The sequence below is a fragment of the Chrysemys picta genome, chromosome 20, assembly GCF_011386835.1.
Source record: "Chrysemys picta bellii isolate R12L10 chromosome 20, ASM1138683v2, whole genome shotgun sequence".
Taxonomy (NCBI): Eukaryota; Metazoa; Chordata; order Testudines; family Emydidae; genus Chrysemys; species Chrysemys picta.
In genome coordinates this window covers 16,736,448-16,759,182 of record NC_088810.1, presented here as the reverse complement: position 1 = coordinate 16,759,182, position 22,735 = coordinate 16,736,448, and the positions used below count along the sequence as shown (strand labels likewise).

Here is a 22,735-nt window from a genome sequence, read left to right as displayed (position 1 = left end):
GGAATGCCAATTTAGCAGCGATCCAAAATTGCAAAACTGCTGAAAGTAAAATACTGTGATCCAAAATACAAATGAAAATGCACACCAGAGACGGCAATATTCCTACCAACCTCCACCATTCAAATAATTAATAACTCCAAAGTTGATGAATAATAATAAAATAATGAAACTACAAATAATAACGACCAGCCAAACATTGCTGCAACCGCAAGTCAATCCAGCAACTTAGGCTCTGATCCTACAAACCTTTACACACATGCTTTAACTCCACTCCTATCTGCATCTTCACTGAGTTCAATAGGGCTGTTCATCCAGTGATTAATTTGTGCCAGTGCCTGCCAGGGCTAAGCCCCGGCACCTCTAGGTAGGGTGACCAGATGTCCTGATTTTATAGGGACAGTCCCGATTTTGGGGTCTTTTTCTTATATAGGCTCCTATGACCCCCCACCCCGTCCCGATTTTTCACATTTGCTGTCTGGTCACCCTACCTCTAGGCTTAGCAGTTCATAGCGCCGGCACCTCTGCTTGCTGCATCAGTTATGAATGTAAAAAAATTCCTTGCGCCCCAATACCTTTTTCATTACAAATTAAGCATTATACTCATCATAGTAAAGTTAAGCAAGGGTGTATTTGCAGGATCTGGGCTCTATTATTGTGCTTAACTTTACACACTGTGAGTTGTCCTATTGAGTATTACAGGCAGTGTGGCGTAGTGGCTAGAGCGCTGAACTGTGGATGGGAAATTTGGATTTTATTCTGGGTTGTGCCAGGTGGCCAGTCACTTACCCTCATTTCCCCCCTCTGCAAAGTGAGGGAAATGATACAGCACCTTTAGGTCTACTGATGAATAGGACTAGATAACAACTAAAGTATTATTACCCACAATGCCTATAGCGAAGCGCTGTGCAAGTCTTTGCAGGATCCAGGCTTTAGCTACAAAAAATACTTCCCCCAAAAGTGCGAAATGTACGGTGAATGAAAAACAAACCAGAATTCTGCCCCCTCGAAAAAAAATGACAAACACTAAAAACTGCCGAGTTTCTAATCCCACCGCCACCCTCAATTACAAAACTGGAGCAAACAACAACAACAACAAATACAAGGGGGGGGGGGGGGGAACCTGTCCCATGGACGGTGACCAAACTCCCCTGAAAAACTGTGGGTAACCCCCCGCCCCCCCAAACTCATGGTGCAAAGTTTATGGCTACTGAAGAAAGGCAATTTTTTTAAAGACGTGCAATAGTGAAACGTGCACAATTGTCTGTCTTTGGCCACAACTCCCCGCTGAGTCCCTCCAGAGCCCAGGGACGCATCTAGGCTGCGTTTATGTCACGTGCAGTTTGTCTCCCTTGTGCAACGCCCCCAGTCCTACTGGCCCAGCTGCAGCCTGCCTGAGCCACGGCCTCGCCTGGGCCCCTTTCTGATCAGGCAGTGAAGTAGCCACCCCTGCAGAGCGCATAGGTTTCTATGGGTGGCCGGGGTCCTTGCGTCCTAGCACCCACGCCTGCGAGGAGGAGGGTCGGGGGTCTCCCGTGAGCGCGCGGGAAGGGGACTCTGGGGCGTGGTAATTTTGGGGGCGCCTCTGTCCGTCCCTGTGGTGGGGGTGTGTGAAGGCCCCTCAGGCGGCGCGGCGGGCAGCCCCGGAGCTGGGGCCTGCTGCTGTGCGGAGGCTGCGGCGGCTGCTGCCGGCGGGTCCCGGCCGGGGAAGGAGCCGCGTCCCCCGCCGGCAGGTGAGCGACAGGGCAGGTTCTGCGGCGGGGGGAGGGGAGTCCCCCGCCCGGCTCCCCATAGGGGACCCCTCGCTCCCCCCTGCGCCCCCCCGGCTCCTCTGCCCCCCATCAGCACACCCCTCACCCCCCCGCTGGGTCCCCCGGGTCCCCTGCCCCCCACTCCCTCCAACCCCCAGTCTGAGTCCCCTGCCCCCCACTTCCCCAAACCCCCCCGCTGGGTCCCCTGCCCCCCCCCGGGTCCCCTGCCCCTACACCCCCTCTCTGGGTCCCCTGCCCCCCACTCCCTCCAACCCCCAGTCTGAGTCCCCTGCCCCCCACTTCCCCAAACCCCCCCGCTGGGTCCCCTGCCCCCCCCCGGGTCCCCTGCCCCCCCACTCCCCCAACCCCCCCCTCGCTGGGTCCCCTGCGCCCCCCCCACTCCCACCAACCCCCTGTCTGAGCCCCCTGCCCCCCCACTTCCCCAAACCCCCCCGCTGGGTCCCCTGCCCCCCCCCGGGTCCCCTGCCCCCCCACTCCCCCAACCCCCCCCTCGCTGGGTCCCCTGCGCCCCCCCCACTCCCACCAACCCCCAGTCTGAGTCCCCTGCCCCCCACTTCCCCAACCCCCCCCGCTGGGTCCCCTGCCCCCCCCGGGTCCCCTGCCCCTACACCCCCTCTCTGGGTCCCCTGCCCCCCCACTCCCACCAACCCCCTGTCTGAGTCCCCTGCCCCCCCCACTTCCCCAACCCCCCCGCTGGGCCCCCTGCCCCCCCCACTCCCACCAACCCCCTGTCTGAGTCCCCTGCCCCCCCACTTCCCCAACCCCCCTGCTGGGTCCCCTGCCCCCCCTCTCTGGGTCCCCTGGATCCCCTGCCCCTACACCCCCTGTCTGGCTCCCCTGCCCCCCCCCACTCCCTCCAACCCCCTGTCTGGCTCCCCTGCCCCCCACTTCCCCAACACCCCTGCTGAGTCCCCTGTCCCCCCACTTCCCCCAACCCCCCCCCGCTGAGTCCCCTGTCCCCCCACTTCCCCCAACCCCCCCCCGCTGGGTCCCCTGCCCCCCCCCACTCCCACCAACCCTCTGTCTGGCTCCCCTGCCCCCCCCCACACTTCCCCCAACCCCCTCTCTGGCTCTCCTCCCCCTTTCTCCCTCCAGTTCCCCCTCATCCCCTTTCCAGACTCCTCTTGCCTCCCCCTGCCCCCACCCAGCAGGGTCCCCCCCTCATTCCCCAGCTTCTCCTCACCCCCTCCAGCCTGCTCACTCCCTTGCACTCTGTGTCCCCTTCCCCCATTCTGTGTCCCCTCCAGTTCACCCTCTAGCCCCTTCTCCAGCCTCCCCCCCGCACCAACCATGCCCCTCCATCCCTCTTAGAGCCCCTCATCATCCCCCGGCCCCCTCTCCTTGAGTCCCCCTTCTAGGTCCTCCATCTTCCCCCTGCCCAGTGGGGCCCATTTCATTGGGATCACGCAAACGCCCTCCTCCCCCCCCCCACACTTTGTGTCCGTGTCTCCCTGAGGACCCCTTATGCATCTTTGCCTCCAAGGTTGCTGCCACCCTTGAAGTCTCTGTGCTGTCCCACCCCCAGCTGCTCTCTGTCCCCAACTAGGACATCCTGAAACCTTTCCCCCGGGTTGCTCCTAACAGAGTCCCCCCGCCTCCTTGTCCCATAGTGAAATCTCTCCTATTCTTCCCATTGCTGGGGCTGTCATCCAGGCCCCTCATGCTTAGCTATCCCTTGTTGGGATTTCCCCATAACTAGCCCCTCGTGGTCTCCCCCCCCCCATTTACTCCCCTTCCTGGGGTATTCTCCAGTTCCTGCACTGCCTCTTATGGAGTTACAGTTTCCTCCCTCTATGTAGACAGCCTTTCTGGGATTCTTCTTCCAATGATTGAATTTCTCTGCCCTTGTGTAACCATCTCCGTTTTCCAGGGATTTAGCCTCCTATTTTCTGGGGTGGCCCCCACTTCATGTGGTTACCCCCCTTCTTCCCACTCAGTGAACTGGCTCGTAATTCTTTATGGTGGCATAGCTGGTGCTAAGCCACCGACAGTAACAGCCCAGGGCAAAAAGAAATTCCCCAAAGCTGAGACTGGAGACAGGAATTGTTCTGGTGTCTCTTTAATTTCCTTCCAGTTGCTGGGAGGGGGAGGCTGTGGTGATTCTTGTGTTGGCATTTCTAGCTATTGCTTTGAATAAATTCTGCCCCCAGACCTCTGAACTCCAGAAGAGCTTGTTCTCTGTGATGTGGTTAGCCCTGTCTTTTTCTGATGTGATTTGTAACCAGTCTCTTGCTGCAGCAGCTAAATTTCACCTTCTTTTGAAAAAGAGAAAGCTTAAAGGAGCCTTAATTGTGTCTCATAAAGGTAGGGAGGAGGGATTCTGTCCTGGGAGTACTGGGGGATGGACAAAGCAGGTTTTCCAGGGGCCATGGTTTCAACTGGGCTGCAGATTTACAAGTGCTGGTATTTATTATTCAAACAGCAATGGATTATTATCGAATGCAGCCAAGCAGCAACCAGGGCTTGTTTGGTCTATTTCAGTTACAAGGGAATCTCTTTATGCCTGAGTAGCATCTTTTTTTCTCTCCTCCTTCAAACAGCTGATTAGAATCATCTCTGGGAATCCACTTGAGTCTGCATTGCCAAAGATGAATAGCTCGATCATATTTATGTGCGTGCATTCGAGGAGGGAGAAGCTGCCGTGTTGGATACGATTGCACCAGGTACGCCACAGACTGATGGGTTGTTGTTTCATAATTCTTTATCCCCAAGCAATCAGACCTTCTGTTTTAAATTCTTCATAATCTCCGAGAAATAGTGTGCGTGTGTGTGTGTGAGAAACAGATGGTGGTGCTGGTGAAAGATGCTGGATTGATTTGGTGCACAGAGACCAAAGTCCTGTGAATATCCCTGTAACCAGGTACAGTATGGACAATGGTAATACAAGCATCTCCTACACTTTGCTTCAATCCTGATTTCAACATTAACCATTATAATGACTTGTCAGTCCTGTATTCCAGTCAGTCATTGACTTCTCTGCTGCAAATCCTTGTAGTACTGGGTCTTTTGATATGATGATTGGTTTTTAGGAACTGGACTGAGACCCCCCCAGCTCATTCTGTCGGCCCTCAGATAACATCTCTCAGTCGTTAATGACCAGGGCTGAATTTGAACAGCTTAGATGTGGAGGGCTTTGTAGCCCATTGCCATTCCACTGAGCCATCTTGTCCTTCCTGCGCTTTCTTTCAACTACTTAAGGATTTTAAAAATGATTTGATATACTAGGCAAGTGGCCTTCTGAGAGGCAATTTTTATTAACATTAGATTTTCACGGTAGACAATATACCAGCAGACCTGATATCACCTGATTACCTCTGTTTATTCCCTCTGGGACACCTGGCATTGGTCACTGTCAGAAGACAGGATACTGGGTTAGATGGACCTTTGGTCTGACCCAGTATAGCTATTTTTATGTTCTTCTGATCTGTTCCTACAGAAGATGCTCCAAGTTGATAGTTCTGTCGGCTTTACAGTCGAATGGTCAATACGTATTGCCCTATCCATTCATCTTCTGGTATCTAGACACAGGTAATGCTTTGCACTCTCATAGCATTTTCTGTCTGAGGATCTCAAAGTGTTCTACACACAGTAAAACTTGAGGAACAGCTGGGTGAAATAATTTGCCCGAAGTCACAGAGCAAGTCAGTTGCAGAATTGGGAACAGGACCTGGGAGTCCTTACTCCCAGTCCCTTCTCAGGTCATTCTGCTCTTTTGTCTTAACGGTCTTCTTAATGTCTAGGAAAGCTGAGAGATTTCACCTACTCTGGCTTTATGAGCTGGGCAATGTGCTATTTTTATATTGCTAACTGTGTTCCACATCTAGTAATGATAAGTGAAGTCAGTGGTTCACGTGGGTGCAAGGGATCTGCCTGTGTGGATCCAGCTGCAGGATCAGGGCCTAAGACTTCAGCTTCCCCTTGGTGGAGATAGAAAACTCCAGTAGTAAGACTGATTTCTCTTCTGGAAATCTGACTGTAACTTTAGTAGAAACTCCAGTCCTGTGGTCCTTGGATTGCTGCTAAACTTGGGTCTTCATGTTTGGAACAGCTAAAGATGAGCCACTCCTGTCAGAGGCATTATAACAATCAGAGCAGGAGACGGGGAGCTTGGTCTACTGGGTTCTCTTCCCAGCTCTTGGGCTAACTCTGGGCAAGTCACTTCACCTCTTAATTCCAATATTGATAACTCAGCATATTCTTGTTAAAATAGTAAAAAAAAAAAACAAACACATGCAAGAGCTTTGGAAGGAATATAAAGCGCAAGCTTCAGGCCATAAACAATCTTCTAATTGTTGTGGGGCTAGGAGGAAACTCCTTTGGGGCAGCGTTCCCTCTAATTTTTCCCACCAATGTGCGGAATGAATTTTGTTATGTGCACCAATATGGAGGTGATGTGTGACACCTCATCTTCATATTGGTGCAAAATTCATGTGGTAGGGGTGGGGGCTCAGGGCCGGGGAAGAGGATTGGGGTGCAGAGGTGTGAGGGCTCCGACTGGGAGTGCGGGCTCTGGGGTGGGGCCGGGGCAGAGGGGGTTGGGATGCAGGAGGGTGCTCCGGGGCTATGGCGGGAAGAGAGGACTCCCCCCAGCTCTCTCCCCGCAGCAGCTCCGGGGCTGAAGCCGCAGGACAGGTGTCCCTCCCTTGGGAGGTCTGGGCTGGGGCTTTGTTCGGGCCGGGGAAGGGGTGCGGTGGCAGGGCCGGGCCAGGGTGCCCTGGTTGCGGCTGGGTCAGGGCCAGGCCGGGCACGTCCCGGCCGCGGCAAGTCCCTGGGCAGGTTCCCTGAGCGCCTGCGTGGCGCTAAGAAGGCTGCCGTGCAGCCGCGCAACTCACAGGGAACTTAGCCCATAACTGCCTGCTGCAGGGTTTCTTCCTCTGCAACGTTTGGTACTGATCATTGTTGGAGACAGGCTGCTGCTCTAGATAGGTATTGCCAGACCAGATTACACCACTGTACCGTAGGGCTTGTCTACACTTGAAAAGCTACAGCTGCAGTGTAGACACTATCTATGGTGACGGGAGGGGTTCTCCAGTCAGCGTAGGTAATCCACCTCTCCGAGAGGTGGTATTCTTCCACTGACGTAGCACAGTGTTCACTAGAGTTATTAGTGACGTTGCTCAGGGCTGTGCATTTTTCTCACCTCATAGCAACATAGCTGGGTCGACCTAACTTTGTGTAGAGCAGGCTTTGATCTATCCCTGTTAAAAAGAGGTTGGTGATTAATGTGTGCAAAGTACTTGGAGATGAAAGAGCTAGAGAAGAGCCAATTATTGTTGAAGTGTTTTTGAGAGTAGCAAGTTGATTGAGTTGCTGCTGCAGTTAAATGTGTTCATGGTGGGTCTCAGACTCTGCCTTTTGAGATGATCTGACTTGTTCATAATTTTGCTTAGTCTGGACGTTAAGGTCCCATTTCCAAAGGAGTTGTGCCCCTGCAGCTGTCATTGACCACTGTGAGAGCTGGGGTAGCACAGTACCTCTGAAAATCAGACTACAACATTTTTTATTATGGAAAAATTAATTTTAAAAATAAGTCACTGGATTTACTTATTTTCCATCGCAAGTTATAACTGATGGAGAGGGAATGAAGGAAGGATGGTTTTATGGTACAGACCTGCGAGTCAGGAGATGTGGCTTCCTTTGTGCTCTTGGACAGGTTGCCTCCGTTTCTCCACCCCAGCATGAGATCCTTTCTTCAGAGTGGGGTAGGGAAGCTTAATGAATAAAGGGCTCCCATCCTCTGACAAGTGCTATGGAAGGAGAAAGCAGTAGTAGTTTGCTATTAACAGAGATTTTGGATGCAGATTTTTTTGTGCAAGGAGTTTGCTGCTAGTCTTTATCCCTCATGTGATTGTGGAGCAGTGATTTATTAGAAGTCATTTCTATCATGTCTTTGATATCATTTGTCATTGTTCCATGCTGCATATCCTGCAGAGTAGATCTGTTTTAATCCAAATTTAGGAGTAACGCCTCGCCCTGGTTGCATGGGCCCCAGACTTGTTACTATTTAAGTAATGCAAAGTTGGCCGAATCAAATCCAGCATAAAATGAAACCTTGCAAAACTGTGAAGAGATGTCAAGCGCTTATAACCCGAGCATTTTTATGAGTCAGACTGTAGCAGAAACTTCAGCCCACTTGTCAAACTATTTGGAGCTCTGTCCTGATCTGAGGTTCACGTAATGCATTATTAGTGCAAACTTGCAAAACCAGCCACTGTGCTTGTGCTGAAATGGATTTTATGAGGTCGTCGGTGCTGAGTATCTAAGTGGGATCAAGCCACTGGTGAAGTGTCTCTTTAGATGATACTCTGTCTGGCTCCTACAATAGAGCATAAAACCCCTGCACAATTATTGATTGAGAAAAGGAGCTACTGGGCAGGTGCATTAGAGTTTTGGTGTATTGCTTTGATGCATGTGTGGGGAAAAAGCTGGATTAATTTTACATGGTGTCCACAGATCTATCAACTACAAGTTTCCTTTGACCTTGATGTGGCAGACCACAAAGGCTCAGAAAGACACATCGACTACGATTCCTATATTAAGGAGTCCCTGAGTACTCATTGACAGTCCATCCTTTCCTTTTCCTGTCCCATGTTTTTACATCGTACTCCCTGGAGTGCAGGCTAGTGGGACTCAGGACTCCTGGGTGCCATTATTGGCTCTGTCTCTCATGGGCACATTCCGTGGTTCTTAGTACCACAAAAACTGTGCTGCACTGTGAATGCTTTCGTTGGGTATTGTGGGAGAATCTGTCCTTCTTTTCTGGGGATTTATAGAGGAAAGGAACAAACCTGGGAATTCACACAATGCAGCTAGTTCCAGGTAACCATGCTCCTCATTTCAGCATCTAGCCTGGACCTTACAAGTGTCATAGCATGGGTCACACTCTGGGTAGGACCCCATATTGTAACACCAGTTGGGATGCAGGTCAGATTCAGAAACGAGGAGGTGACTGCCTGGAACCTACTGGCCAAAGAGTTGATAAATTAAGCCTGTACTTAAGTGCTTTGCTGGATCAGGGCCAGAGGCAGGTTCAAGACTCTAATACTAGCCTCCTCTGCCCATTCACACTATCACCGTTGGTGTGGAAACCCTTTCGTCTGTGCGTCTCCTGGCCCCCAGAATAGCCTCCCTTCATCTCTCCGCCTCGCTGACTTCCCACCTCACATAAAATCTCAACTGAAAAACATCTCTTCTCCTTCTTGTGCCTCTTAATCTTGCTCTTCCTCTGCTATTTATTATTTAAATTTATTCTTTGGCTTGCAAGGGTTAGATTTTTATCGGTACGTGTTGATTTCATCGTACGCACCGAAACTGATGGAAAGAACATTTCCATCCATGATGATAGAGATTGACAGCTAGGCAGAGTAGGTAAAATGCTGCTTGAGGAGTTTGATTTAAGGCTATTCACTTTGTATTATTTGATGTGTGATTTTGTGTTTTAACAATTATAAAGCTGTGACTTTCTGAATCTCAGCATCTACTCTTCTTAATGGTCTGACCACCCATAATTTCCCACAACTGTGAACATTTAAATGAATGAAAATTGGGGGGAAATGCTTAAAACTCAGTTTTGTGAAATTTTGAAAATTTAAATTGATAAAAGTAGGAAAACATTCTTAAAAATAAATATCAGTATTATCCTTTGAAATTATGAAAGGATAAAAATGGAATTCTGCCAAATCTACATTTTTTGTGAGTACAGTTTGTGAGGAAAAACAGCACAGAAGATGTTTTGTTGTAGAACAGGGTGCAGCCTTAAGGGCAGAGTCTGTCCCTTGAGCATGTCTGGCTTTTGAATGGATGAGACATGTATATCGTGTTCAGGTTTAATCCAGTTCAGCCAGGTGTGAAAATGGATGGCAATCCATCTGTGTTGATGCCGAGAGAAGAATTTTTCTCCTATTAAAGGAATTTCTTACTAGAACGAGAAAGATGCATTCTCAGATAGGAATAATTTATAATAGTCTTTGTTTAAATGCTGCTTATAGCATTCTGCTACAGCCTCCCTATGTGATCTTGGGCTAGTTGCTTCCCTCTGTGCCTCAGTTTCCCACCTTTTAAAGTAAGAATAGCATCTTCGGGGGAAGTTGCAAGGATTAATATTTGTAAAGCACTTTCCGATCCACAGAAAAGTGCAGTGGCAATGCAGAGAGTTGATATAGTGTAGGCAGAATTGAAAATGAAGTCTTGATTCAGTGTATACTGAAATTGCTTTATTCCCCCCCCTTCCCTGTCCCGATTAGTGTGTTCTGAAAAATATCTGGAGCTGGAATGAGATGCAATAAATCATGAATTCTGAGGAAAACAAAAAGCAACACTGTGTAATAGAGACCAGATGTCTTATTGACTCTCCATCCAGTATTCCTGTTTCCTTGCCAGTTGTAATGCTACAGTGCTAATAGTCTTTATTCAAGGCAGGCAGGACTGGGACTTTTTTTTTTTTAAATGCCATCAATCTGTTCCAGGTCTCCCTAAGATCTTACAAGGAGTCACAAAAAACAATGCACTTCAAGGGCTTTGTTAACATTTCATTGCTTCATGTATGAAATTCTATATTAATTGGGCACTTTCCTTTCTTTTGTGTTAAATCGCTGACTTCTGTGGAGTTCCACCGGGTGGAAATTGTGGGTGAAGTAGGAACCACAAGAATTCAGTTCAGGTTGCTTTCTAGATTATATTGCTTCATTGTGTGTAGCTAGCTGATGGGTTTGTTATCCTAATGAGCACAGTGATTTAGAATGGGGAAGCTACGCTGAGGTCTCAAAGCTGCAAACTGAGCTAAATAGCACATTTTGTAATCTGTTTAACCAACTGTTGAGAACCACAGAAAAATATAGAGGAGGATGAAGGCAGACAATGCATGCATTCCCTAGTTGGGATGTTATGGAGCATTTAGAGAGGGAGATACTTCTTTGGCTTTCTCCAAACTGTCCCAATTACAGACGAATCACTGACTAAAGCAGGTGCGAGATGGTTGATCTAGATTGTGTCCGGGAGATACAGAAAGAAGTTAGACAATCCTGGCTTTAAACTTTAGTTCTAAGAATGAAAGAAATGCCCTGCACTGGTTCCAGTGCTAGAACTGCCATGGGGAGGGGACCCAGTAGGCCTGTGTGTTGAATTTGGCTCTCACAGTTCTCTAATCCAAGCTGAACCCTAGGGTGACCAGACAGCAAGTGTTGAAAATCGGGATGAGGGTGGGGGGTAATAGGAGCCTATATAAGAAAGACCCCAAAATTGGGACTGTCTCTATAAAATCAGGACATCTGGTCACCCTACTGAACCCACTGAGCGGTTGCAAGTCTCTTGCCATCTTTCTCCTTTTGTTGCTGATTTAGCACCGCTTATAAGCAGCGCCTTTTGTTGTGTTGTTCCTGAGCAGGCATTGCTTCCCAAAGAGAAGGCTTTTGGGCTGTGGTGGGGGGTGATAAAGGATTTGGGGAATTTTTCTGGGCTTTGCAGTTGCTGCATTTCGAGATTTACACAGTGGTGGAAGCCACCATGTGCCTTGATGGGAATCTAGATGGCATGTATAAAGCTGTTCTAGATGACACACTGGGTGCAGTAGCCCAAGTCATGGAAGCTTTAAGGGGGTTTTACAGCTCAGCATTTCAGTGTGATCGTTTTCTTGTCTCTAATGATTCTGGAACATGACATAGGTGTTCTGGGCCGTTCGAATAAATTAAAGAGAAAAATCTTAAACATTTCTATTTCTAATAGGATCCACTGAGCATGCACACCTTTATGACCCTTTAACCAGGGACCATCTTATGGTTTTGGGAAGAAGGTGCTGCTCAAAGGGTGTAGAAATCAGACCATGGAGTTGCTTCCTTATCTGGACCTGTTGCTAGATGGTGTATTTTACTCCCTTCCCGATCTTCGTTTGGCTGATGTGTTGCAAAGCTAGTACAGAATAATACCTCTTACTCTGCTATGCCTAATACTGGCCCTTGTTATTTTATTTGTAGTACAGCGCCCCTCCATTGCGCTAGATACTGTATGTACATGTAGTAAGGGACTATACCTGTTCTGGAGTGCAGAATAGACAAGACAGCTTTTTGGGCATTAGGGGGAGTGAGATGGAGGGGGACTGAAACACAGGGAGATGAAGTGATTGGCTCAGGGTCACACACAGCTGGGAACTGAGCTTAGATCTTCTGAGTCTCAGTCCAATGTCTTAACCGCATGGCCAGGCTTCCTTCCTAGCTTTCATATACTTAAGTTTAAAATAAGCTTGTGGGAAAGCAGTTGTTTAATTGGATCCCTGTAGTATTTTTCCTCTACAACCTAACAAGAAACTTGTCAAAAACATTTCTCTGCATTAAAAAAAAACCCCAAACAAAAAAAACCCAGAGAGTCTGGGACTATAAAAGCCCTCTGTGATTGTATGTTAGATTGTTATATTAGTCAGGGATGACTGGTTAGCATGGTATAAAAGGTACTTTTGCACTCGGCATGTGGGGTTGGGCTTTAACAAACGCCACCGCTGATTTTTTTTATTAGTCAGTGTTTGTCATCCCAGTTGGCTTGATGTTAACATTTTAAGGATTCCAACTTGCAGAGATCCCTTGGAATGGCTTCCCCCTGTTGTAGGCAAACTACAATACCTGCTTTTGTGCTACAGTCATAGTCCTTTGTTGAAATATAGAGGAAGAGCTTTCCCTTGTCCATGTATTGGTAGTGTTGAGTTTTCATTGGGCAAAGCAGAGCTAATTAAGGAGGGAAAATAACTTTCTTGAGTTTTCTGGATGGTTAGGATCTAATTACCACAAACATTCAAAGCATGTGGGGTAGGCACCAAAGGAAATGGCGCACACACAGGAAAAGTAACTTACAAATGCTGTGTATGTTACTTCTGTTCAGAAGGGGTGAAAGATGCAGTTACATCGCTTCAAATGGCTAGAAAGATTGATATGACCTTGCTGAGATTCGGTCAAACTTCATTTACCCAGAAGTTAGAACTAAAGCAGTTCTTCTGTTAAAAGAAGAAGAGAAAATCTTCATTTTACAGAAATAGATAAGTTAATGGCTAAGCATTTTTCAGGTATTTAAAAGGGTGTCATAAGGAGGAGGGAGAAAACTTGTTCACCTTAGCCTCTAAGGATAGAACAAGAAGCAATGGGTTTAAACTGCAGCAAGGGAGGTCTAGGTTGGACATTAGGAAAAAGTTCCTAACTGTCAGGGTGGTTAAACACTGGAATAAATTGCCTAGGGAGGTTGTGGAATCTCAATCTCTGGAGATATTTAAGAGTTGGTTAGATAAATGTCTATCAGGGATGGTCTAGACAGTATTTGGTCCTGCCATTCGGGCAGGGGACTGGACTTGATGACCTCTCGAGGTCCCTTCCAGTCCTAGAATCTATGAATCCCTATATTACTTGTATTCAATTCCAGTATTTGAAAAGAAACTCTGGGATATTTTTGCTGATGAATTCATCCCTCCTCTCTCATCATGGCAAGCCAAGGACAATAAGAGGGGAATGTAATTATTAGAACTTTACCTAAGTGAGAAAGAGGATGGTCCAGTGGTTAGGGTACTAGCCTAGGCCTTGGAGACCTGCATTCAAGTCCCTGCTCTGCCCCAGACTTCCTCTATGACTTTGAGGAGTCACTTAGCTTCTCTGTACCTCAGTTCCTTATCTGTAAAATGAGAAGACTAGTTCTTTCCTACCTCGCGGGTGTTGAGGATAAATGCAGACTGTGAGACTGAACTCGGATACAAGGGAACTTAATAAGTACCTTAGATAGAAAATCTTCCCATCAGCCGTGGGGTGTGAGTAGATATTCCCATTACACAGATGGGGGAAATGGAGGTACAGAAAGTTGAAAGGATTCTCCCAATGCTAAGGGCGCAGCACTGGATCTATTTTTAATTCCTTAGACGGGGGAAAATCCAGACCGCTATACTCTTTTGAACAGACCCCAAAATCTTTTTATTTACTTACTATTATCATTATAGTTTTTTGTTTTGTTTTCATTATTTTCTCTGGAGTTTGGACCTTGACTATATCTTGACCAAGAAATTTGGGCCTTGACACAAAATAGACTACCTCTGCCTTAGATGTTAAGTTTTGGTTGGACAGTTACAGTAAACAATCTGCCTTACGAAAACTAATTTAAGGCCCTCTCGTTAATTTGTTTCAGGATTATCTTCTGAATCTACAAAGAGCAATGGCTTTTTTCTTAAAGGTGGGTGGGGAAGAAGAAGAATAGATCTTCTGACAGCATGTGGATGTAACCATGTGATGAAGTGATTTATGTCATGGATTAGCAGATAAACATGGTATTCAAAAACAAATAAACCAAGTAATTAAATTAGCAGGAAAGTCTCTTGTCCTAGGCCCTGTGCCCTGCCAGTAAGGATTTTGCAGGCTGTAAGTATGGAGTCCGGGGTCAGATTGGGTATGGAGAAGCTGAAAACTGTTCAGTGAACTCTTTCCACAGCAAATAATTCTACTGGGTTTGGATGTGACTGTGAGGGGGCAGGAAATAGGTATCCTACCAAAATACTTATGCATTTGAAAAAGGTGGTGTTACTATATGGTGATTGATTGCTATCTTCTTGTACAGTATAAGCAAGGAAAGGAAAGTGGTCAGAACTGCAATAACAAACATTTATTGAAAGGAATGTCTGTTTAAAAAAAAAAGATATTTCCTCTTGGCACTGGGTTTCTTTATTTCTGGTTGACTGTAGTAGGATACATTGTTGCAATTATGATTGAGATGACAAAAGTAGGAAGTGTTTCCAACTCTTAGTTTTAGCTTTATTTAAAAAAAAAAAAGTAATATTAAAAATGAGTGAATTGTAGGGGGCGGGGCATAGCCCAAGCATCTGAATATGGGGCTTGGAGCAGGAATTCTTGTTCTAATTGTAGTTCTTGCAAATCACTTAGTCTCAATTTCTCAGTGTAATACAGGGATAACACTTACCTACCTCCCAGGAGTGTCAGGAGACTTAACGTTCAAAGTGCTAGGTAAGCGCTAAGTATTAATCTGTCACAAGGGGAAATTAACATGATAAAAGCTGAGCGGGGAGGGATTTATTACATTCTAGTTATGAACAAAGCGCATTGGATACACCCAGCTGGGCGTATAAAGCCATAATCCCATTAATGGCTACGTAACCTTGCAAAATTCCTTTAGTGTGAGGTATAAAGAGTTTCCTGGTTATTTTCTTTTGCTTTTTGCAAATCAAGGCTGGGCAGAAAGGGCCTTGAGAAGTAGTCTAAAGGCCAAACGTGATCTACTTCAAGATAAGCTGTAAATTGTACATATACTAGAGGTTTTCCCTATTGTAGTTGCACCAATGGGCGTGCCATCCCTATGCAGACAAGACCCTAGTCAAAAAATGTTCACACCAGATTGTCTCAACTCTAAATATCTTCTGAGGTACATCCCAAAAAGAGTGCACCACATGCACCTAGCAGGCTCGGCAGCAGGTTAATGGGCAGATGCGCTCTCTCCCCTTCCCAGAATGGTGCCATTGACTACCTTTCACGTTGCTTTCATTTCAGCTTTGAAGCGTGCAGACCTGCCACTGCTATGGGTGACGCTATTGTAGACGCAGCCCCTGGGACAGCGGTGGATCAGTCATCCGGCCCAGTGCTGCAAGGAAATGGAGGGACTCCTCTCAGCGTCATCAGAGAAGGCGTTGGGGAGTTGGCGGTTATCGACCCTGAGGTGGCGAAGAAAGCCTGTGAAGAGGTCCTGGAGAAGGTCAAGCTGATGCATGGGGTCTCCTCAGACAGTGTGGCTAAATCAGATGATGGCAATGAAACGGAGAGTGCTCCACGGACCAACCTGGAACTAGTCAATGGAGACGTCAGAGATGGCTGTGAAATCAAATGCTTGGATGACCCACCTGGCACGCCTTCCAGGATCCGGGAGGAGGACGAGACCATGGCCAACACAGTGAAAAGCGCCCGGAGGCGGCAGAAGAACAACTCGGCTAAGCAGTCCTGGCTGCTCCGGCTCTTTGAATCCAAACTCTTTGATATCTCCATGGCCATTTCATACTTGTACAATTCGAAAGAGCCGGGGGTACAAGCTTATATTGGAAATAGGTTGTTTTGCTTTAGGAATGAGGAGGTGGACTTCTACCTGCCACAGCTTCTAAACATGTACATCCATATGGATGAAGATGTTGGCGATGCTATCAAACCCTACATTGTACACCGCTGTCGGCAAAGCATCAACTTTTCCCTCCAGTGTGCCCTGCTCCTGGGTGCCTACTCCTCGGACATGCACATCTCAACTCAGCGACACTCCCGTGGGACCAAGCTGCGGAAGCTCATTCTTTCTGATGAGTTGAAGCCAGCTCACAAAAAGAGGGAGCTGCCGTCTCTGAGCCCGGCGCCCGACATGGGGTTGTCACCTTCCAAAAGGACTCACCAGAGGTCCAAGTCAGACGCCACAGCTAGCATCAGTCTGAGCAGCAATTTGAAACGGACCGCCAGCAATCCCAAAGTCGAGAGCGAGGATGAGGTAATGTTGGAGTCTCTTTAAAATGCAACCTCTCTGTGAAGGGTGTGTCCATAACAGTATATGTGCAACTGAGCCTCATCTCATAACTCTTCCTCTGCTAGAGATTTTTATATTAACCAGTGCAAATGGGATAAATTTCATTTACTTTTTTCCCCCCAAGCAAAGTGGCATTATGTGCTGTAGCCATGGTTGGAAAACGTAGAGCCCGTTCGTGCAGGAAATCTCTTCTGTAATAAAAGAAAATACCTTGCCCTTCTCTAATGCCTTTTCTCTGAGGGTCCTACAGGTGCCTTTACAAAGATAGGTAAGTATCGTTCCCCTGCTTTACTGATGGGGAAGCTAGGAAAGGAAGGATGACCTTATGGTTAAGGTAGTAGGCTGGGATTCAGGAGCTCTGGGTTCAGTTTCCAAGCCACAGATTTCCTGTAGGACCTTGGGCAGGTCATTTAATCTTCATCTTCATTTTGTTGTCTGTACAAAGGGAGCCAACTGTTTCCTACCTTACAAGGGTTCTTGGAAAGATAAACTTCTTATTGTTTGAGGTGTTCCAATTCAACAAGAACGGGCCCATATAAGTAGGTAGTTAAGTACATAGTGATTTAGTGCTAGAGTTAAGACTAGGACCTAGGCTCCTATTCCCCAGCTCTGAGCCCTACCTGACTCCTATTACAGGGAAGTCCCCTGTAAATTTAGCAGGTATATACAGGAATGCTTTGTGCTTGTTAGTTATAGCTACTGTAGCTGGCCTCGTGACCATTGTTCATATGAATGAGTCTCCCAATGATCAGTCTTTTCTCTGATAAATTGGTTAATCAATATGATCAGCACATCTGTAAACTACAGCTGGAGACTCATCTTGGGTTGCTCATTCCCTGAAGTTTTTGTTTTGAATTGGTGCATTCGGGCTTGCTGTTGGTGACCCTGAGCGCTCATCTTGGGAGGAACATTGGTATGAAATTGCAGCCTTGATGCAAAGCACAGAATGAATATGTCAAGCCTCTGCTGAACTTTCATTCCCTGTCTCTGTCGTTTGCATCAAGGAAGGAGTTGCAGAGAGATTCAGAACAGAGGGGTTGTTAATATCCAAGATCGGTGGGAATGCACCCGTAGCTGAATGCATCAGGCAGGGGAAGGGAAGGCCCCCAATTTCAGCACAGAGTGGCTGCCCTTCGTAGTCACCTCTGAGGAGGATTCCATCGAGGTATTCAAAAATAATCCTGTGCAAAACAAAACTGCCTGTGTGCAGATAAGCCCAGACAACTCCTCCAGGTCTAGTCCCATTCACTGTCCAAAATGAATGTCTGATGCAAATGCCTTTGCTTTTGAGAAGAGAGCCATGGCGTTTTTATATTGGCTGACTCTCTTGTTCCACAAATTGCCTATTGTAATCGGTCCTCCTTTTCCTCCCAGCCATAAAGCTGAGGAAACCCAAACTGTGTTATGCTGGAAGAGTTAGGCTGTGTGTGAGGCTATGCCAATTTGCAGAGTCTTGTGTTAATGCAATTTAATGCTAAACAGTATTGAATCAGGACTAAATCAAACTTGCATGCACATGTACATTTCCATGTCATACTACTTCCAGACCTGAATGGCTCTCACAGGCCTTGTGACTGGCTGGGTGACACTGGTTATTTTTAAGTGTAGAGAAGTTATGCATGTAGACATGGATTTCATATAGCCTTTGCAACCATATTGTTGCCTCTCTGAGTGCTTTATCTGTTTGCCAGGTACTGTGTGTATTTCTGATGCTTTATTTTGAGCTACATTTCTTACAAAGGAATCTAGACTCCCCTACATCCATTTCACAGGTCTGGCAGATAGTCTTTCATAACAAAAGGATAAAGCTGTATCCTTGGTTTTTGAGGGAGGGAAAGGAGAAGAAAAATCTGGTAATCTGAGCATTGCTTTCAAATGACCTTGATGTTTTCTCCCCATGTTCTTTTGGAAACCAAGGTAATGAGGAGTGCAAGTCTTCTGGGCGAGAGACCAGGGAGTTGAGGTGTAGAGTGCAGATCTGTGAGGTGTGCTCAACAAATTGGAGAGAAGCAATGCATCACTTCCTCTGTCTTAACTCAAGCAGTTGAAATACTCTCTTGGGGTAGTGAATCATCTAACCAGAAGGGATGATTAAACAGCTGGCAGAGAATTAGGCTTGTTACACCTATACATTACTCCACAGGTTCAAATCACAGCAGGGCTGACTCAGCCCTTGGTCTTTCCAAGACAGATGAAAATTTAATTCCATGCTTTCTCTGAATGTAGGTCTGTTTTTCAAAGTCTCCTCTGAATACTAGACAACCAAGTTCCTCTCTGCTCTGTCTAGACACTAAAGATCTTGTGATTGTTTCTGTAACAGCAGGGAGTTTAGCTGACATCCTTGGCTAATGATCCCCATCCCCTCTGTTATGCAACCTGTTTTGTGAATGCCAGAGGGGGCCTTGTAATTCTTGTATGTATAGAACTTGTGAAAGTTTTTTTGTGAGCCTTCAAGAAAGAGGCTCTACAGAAACATGAAGTATTAATTATGTCAGCTGAACACAGCCTGGCCGATTAGTGGTTAAAAATGTCCTGTTTTCCCAACCCTGCAAATTCGCATGTCATGAGCCAAGGGGACGGCACCATGTGGGCAGGGTAAGTGAATGTTTCATGTCCCTGACAGTTCACTGTTTGGTAGAAAACAGCTGGCTGACAGAAAGCAGGACACGTGGAGGTCTCCTTAGCTCACACTGGCTGCAGCTGCTCACATAATGGAAACTGAAGCTTTCATCTATAATTTATGTAAAGCTGCACTGAGAAGAGTTTCTCTTGGCAACGTTTAAAACCTATTTCAGTCCAGAGGCCACGCAAGCCTTTTAAATGGTGTATGGCAATGGAGGAGGCCTCCGCTATCCAGGCTCTTTAAAAACTTTCCCAGCTTTAGAACGTTCAAGAGGCTGGTTAAGATCCTCCGTTTTCTGTTTAAATTCCTAAAAACATTGTTGTCTTGTGTTAAAACAGCCAAACTCCTATGAAAACAAACTCTCCTGCAGACTGTCAGATGGTTTTAAGAGGCAGCTATTTAATGTTAAGTAATTCTCAGTCACTCCATCTTTGCACTTGGAACAGTGTCAGTGTATGGGGCTAAGGTGTCTTTAAGCCCCCCCACCCCTCCTCTGTATTCTGGGGCCGTGCAGAGCCCTGCCCCATGGGTGCAAGTATGCTCTAACTTATGCTGCATTTTCCATGGCTCCTGGGAAGCTGAGAATAGTTGTAGCGCAGTGCACTCCAACTAGCTCCTCAACATACACTAGGTGCAGGGTCCTTCTAGAGCCCTGTGCAGGGGGATCTTGGGGGGGCGGTTGTTTCCAGCCTCTTTGTGCCACTAGAATAGCATAGAGCATTAGCATAAATGAGTATTGGGCCCAGAGGCTCTAACTGCCCCAGTGAATTGCTGCTATTCTTAAGATTCTGTTAGGAGAATTTGACCAGTACTGAGTGCCTGCAAGCACTGACCAGGTGGATGAGGAGCGGAGGCAGCAAAGTCTCCACCAATAACGTGTCACTCTCCACTTCAGCCCTTGCTGACTTCATTTAACTTGGTCATGAACCATAAGAAATATACTTTAATCACGCCCCATGAGAAAGTTTCTCTGCCTTTTTTCTGACTCCTCTACATTCTTTCTTTTTAGAGGTTGCAGAACGGGATTATGAAATGAAAACTTGTTTTGGGATTAACATTAAGAAGGATCATGACTGAGCTTTCCTTCAACTCTGATCTTATTGACGATGCCCTCATCCAAACATCTGGTCCTACACTGGCATCATCCTGTTGGGGACATTCATTAAATATTCAGATTTGCCTCGTTTTTAAACCTGTAAATACCTCAGATGTGACCAGGCCAGGGATAAAGTATTCAATTTTCACCAATTGGCCTATACTATGATCAAAATCCTTCTGTAGCACTATAAACCTACACCTGGCTTTACAAACTTAAATGCAAGCATGTCATATATATATATATAAGACAAATTCAGGACAGCAGTTCAGGAGAGAACAGGTGTGGGGGATGGAATGGAGCGCCAGATTTTTGAGAAAAGTAAATCAGTCCGTTAGCTCTAATCTGGTCTAGGAGAATATTTAAACTAAAAACAATGGGAACTGACTCACTTCAGCACTAGCAAAAAGCCTGCAGGAAGAACTGAAACAGTGGGATAATTAATGATCTTGTGGTTTGAATAACGATGAATCTATAATTCAAAGATTATTATTGCCCAGCCATCCTTGTTTATGGACCCTTAAATGAGACGCACGTTCATACTGCTTCTGGTTTACTCAAGCCTCTGTCGGTACCGTCAGTTCTGGATTAAGCTCGTCCAGTTTAAAGCAGGCGTTAATACTTTTTTATTTTAAATGCATTCCTTTTAGAACGTAATCAGGCGGGATGTTAGTACAATCCGATCAGTTGCCAAGCAATCTGGTGCCAGCATGCTTCACAGATCTGGCTAGTGCGGGTTGAATGAGAGACTGGAGTAGAGAGCACTTCTGGAACTCAGAGGCATGGTGCTACAACCCAGTTGGTAAACAAGTATGTAGGAATTAGCACAGTAACACTAGAGATAAGGGTTAACTTGATTTTTATGGTGCGACAGTTGGGTTTCTTTACATCGCTGTAATAAATCACCATTTCCACCTAGCTTTGGGATACGAAAGCACTTCCTGTTCCTCATCTTAAGTCCAAGTCTCTGCCCCCTAATGGCTTCCTTACAGATGAATGCCATAATATCTTGTGAGCATGTCAAATAGGGCTAGGGGGCCATGATGGAAAGCAGATGGGTTCTTTTGCTCCCTGGAATATAAACCACATATCCTGTTAATTGTCAGTCATCAAGAAATCCTGTAACTAGATCTTTATTCCCTCTGTCTTCCCCTGCACTCCATTCCCCCCCCCCCCCCCCAAAAAAAAAAAGATTTCAGAAGGTTTGGTTCTTGAAAATATTTGATTTTTATTAAAATATTCTTTCCACTAACATTGAACAATCATGCAAACGGTTTTGATGTGCCTTCTAAACTAGAAGGTTGGGAATTTTCCAGCACTGTGACTTCCTCATGCCTCTTTGCCCTTTAACCAGAACTGTCTCTTCCTTGTGGGAAAGACCTGCTGGGCTGTAGTCCACGAAAGCTTATGCTCTAATAAATTTGTTAGTCTCTAAGGTGCCACAAGTCCTCCTGTTCTTTCTGCTTTCAAGTGTTCATTTAAATGGACGTGCTTGTTTCACTTTGGGCCAGTTTGAGCTCTGGTGTAGTACATGCAGCTCCTGTTGCAGTCAGTGACATTATGCCAGGGATGAATTTGGCCTTTCGTGTGCTGCTACCTGAGACTGTAGCATTTTATTACTGCATTCAGCTCTTTCAGTTAAGATCTTCTTGTTCCAGTTGTCACGTCATGCTGCATAACCTCAGTAATAACCATACACGAGCTGCATTATTTCAAGTGCTCTTGCTTGTGTTTCTTTTTAATTCTTGCCAGGTGGTGCAGGCAAAACTGAACCTCATGACAAGTTTTAATGGTATATGTTTTATCCTGTATTTGTTTTCCTTCAACGAGTGTGTGGGCATTTGTAGCAAAAAGCTGCAAGGCTGAATTGTCACTTTGAATCCTTCTGGCTCAGGGAACAGACTGAGTTGCTGTCGTCTTCTCCGTTCCTGGAATCTTTTCCTTGGCTTTCCCTATCAAGGTATTTCTGATGCTTTCACCACCACGGGGACTCTAGGTTAGGGTGACCAGATGACAAGAACAAAATATCGGGACACATGGGGGGGGGGGGGGGGGGGGGCGCCGCTGAAGTGCAAAAAATTTAAAAAAAAGCTGGAGTGCAAAATATTGGGACAAATGGCATCCCGACCATACATCGCTCAGGACGCTGGACAAACAACTAAATATCAGGACAGTTCCGATTTTATCGGGATGTCTGGTCACCCTCCTCTAGGTTTACCTGCTCGCCAGCTCAAATGAGCATCAGTACTGTCTGTATTTGGACACTGGTTACAGTTACTTAATGTTCCACCTGAAGAACTTGAGACCTGGACACACGATCACTTGCTGTAACTTGATTCAGAAGCAGAAACAGAAGACAGTGGAATACTGTCCAGTGCTCCAGTCATAGAAAATAGTCTGAAATGCCGTCGTTGGGCACATGCAACCTACAAAATGTCTGAGAACATCCTGTAACATGACAAGATTTCTACAGTCTTCCCACCGAAGAAGCCATACGATACAGATGCCCTACAGTTTCAGAGATGTTGCTATTATCTATCTCTTCACAATGTAGGTCTCGGTTGGAATTTTCCATTAAGTACTGGCTACAAAAATTCTGCTTGAACAGCGTTCATGCACCCGAGATGGATTCTCTGCTCCTTTTGCTTGAGGGGACTCTTCTTTCCCCCACTCCTCTCCTTTGTCATGGTCATCACTGTCCTTCCTGTCACTTGAGTTTGCAGCCGT

General features: G+C 46.4%; 1 protein-coding gene across 3 annotated transcripts in view; it reads left to right on the top strand.

The window, feature by feature from the left end:
* The first annotated feature begins 1,595 nt into the window (after window positions 1-1,595).
* The window catches only part of PI4KB (phosphatidylinositol 4-kinase beta), a 57,105-nt gene continuing 35,965 nt past the window's right edge, over window positions 1,596-22,735 (top strand). The window contains exons 1-3 of one of the 3 annotated variants that reach the window (XM_065574142.1): window positions 1,621-1,730; window positions 4,310-4,432; window positions 15,284-16,253. In XM_065574142.1, coding sequence (XP_065430214.1) covers window positions 15,312-16,253 — 942 coding nt within the window. In that variant the 5' untranslated portion in view covers window positions 1,621-1,730; window positions 4,310-4,432; window positions 15,284-15,311. Of the gene's footprint in view, window positions 1,731-4,309; window positions 4,433-15,283; window positions 16,254-22,735 lie in introns of all 3 variants that reach the window. The other 2 variants (XM_008170339.4, XM_065574143.1) reach the window with 2 other exon arrangements.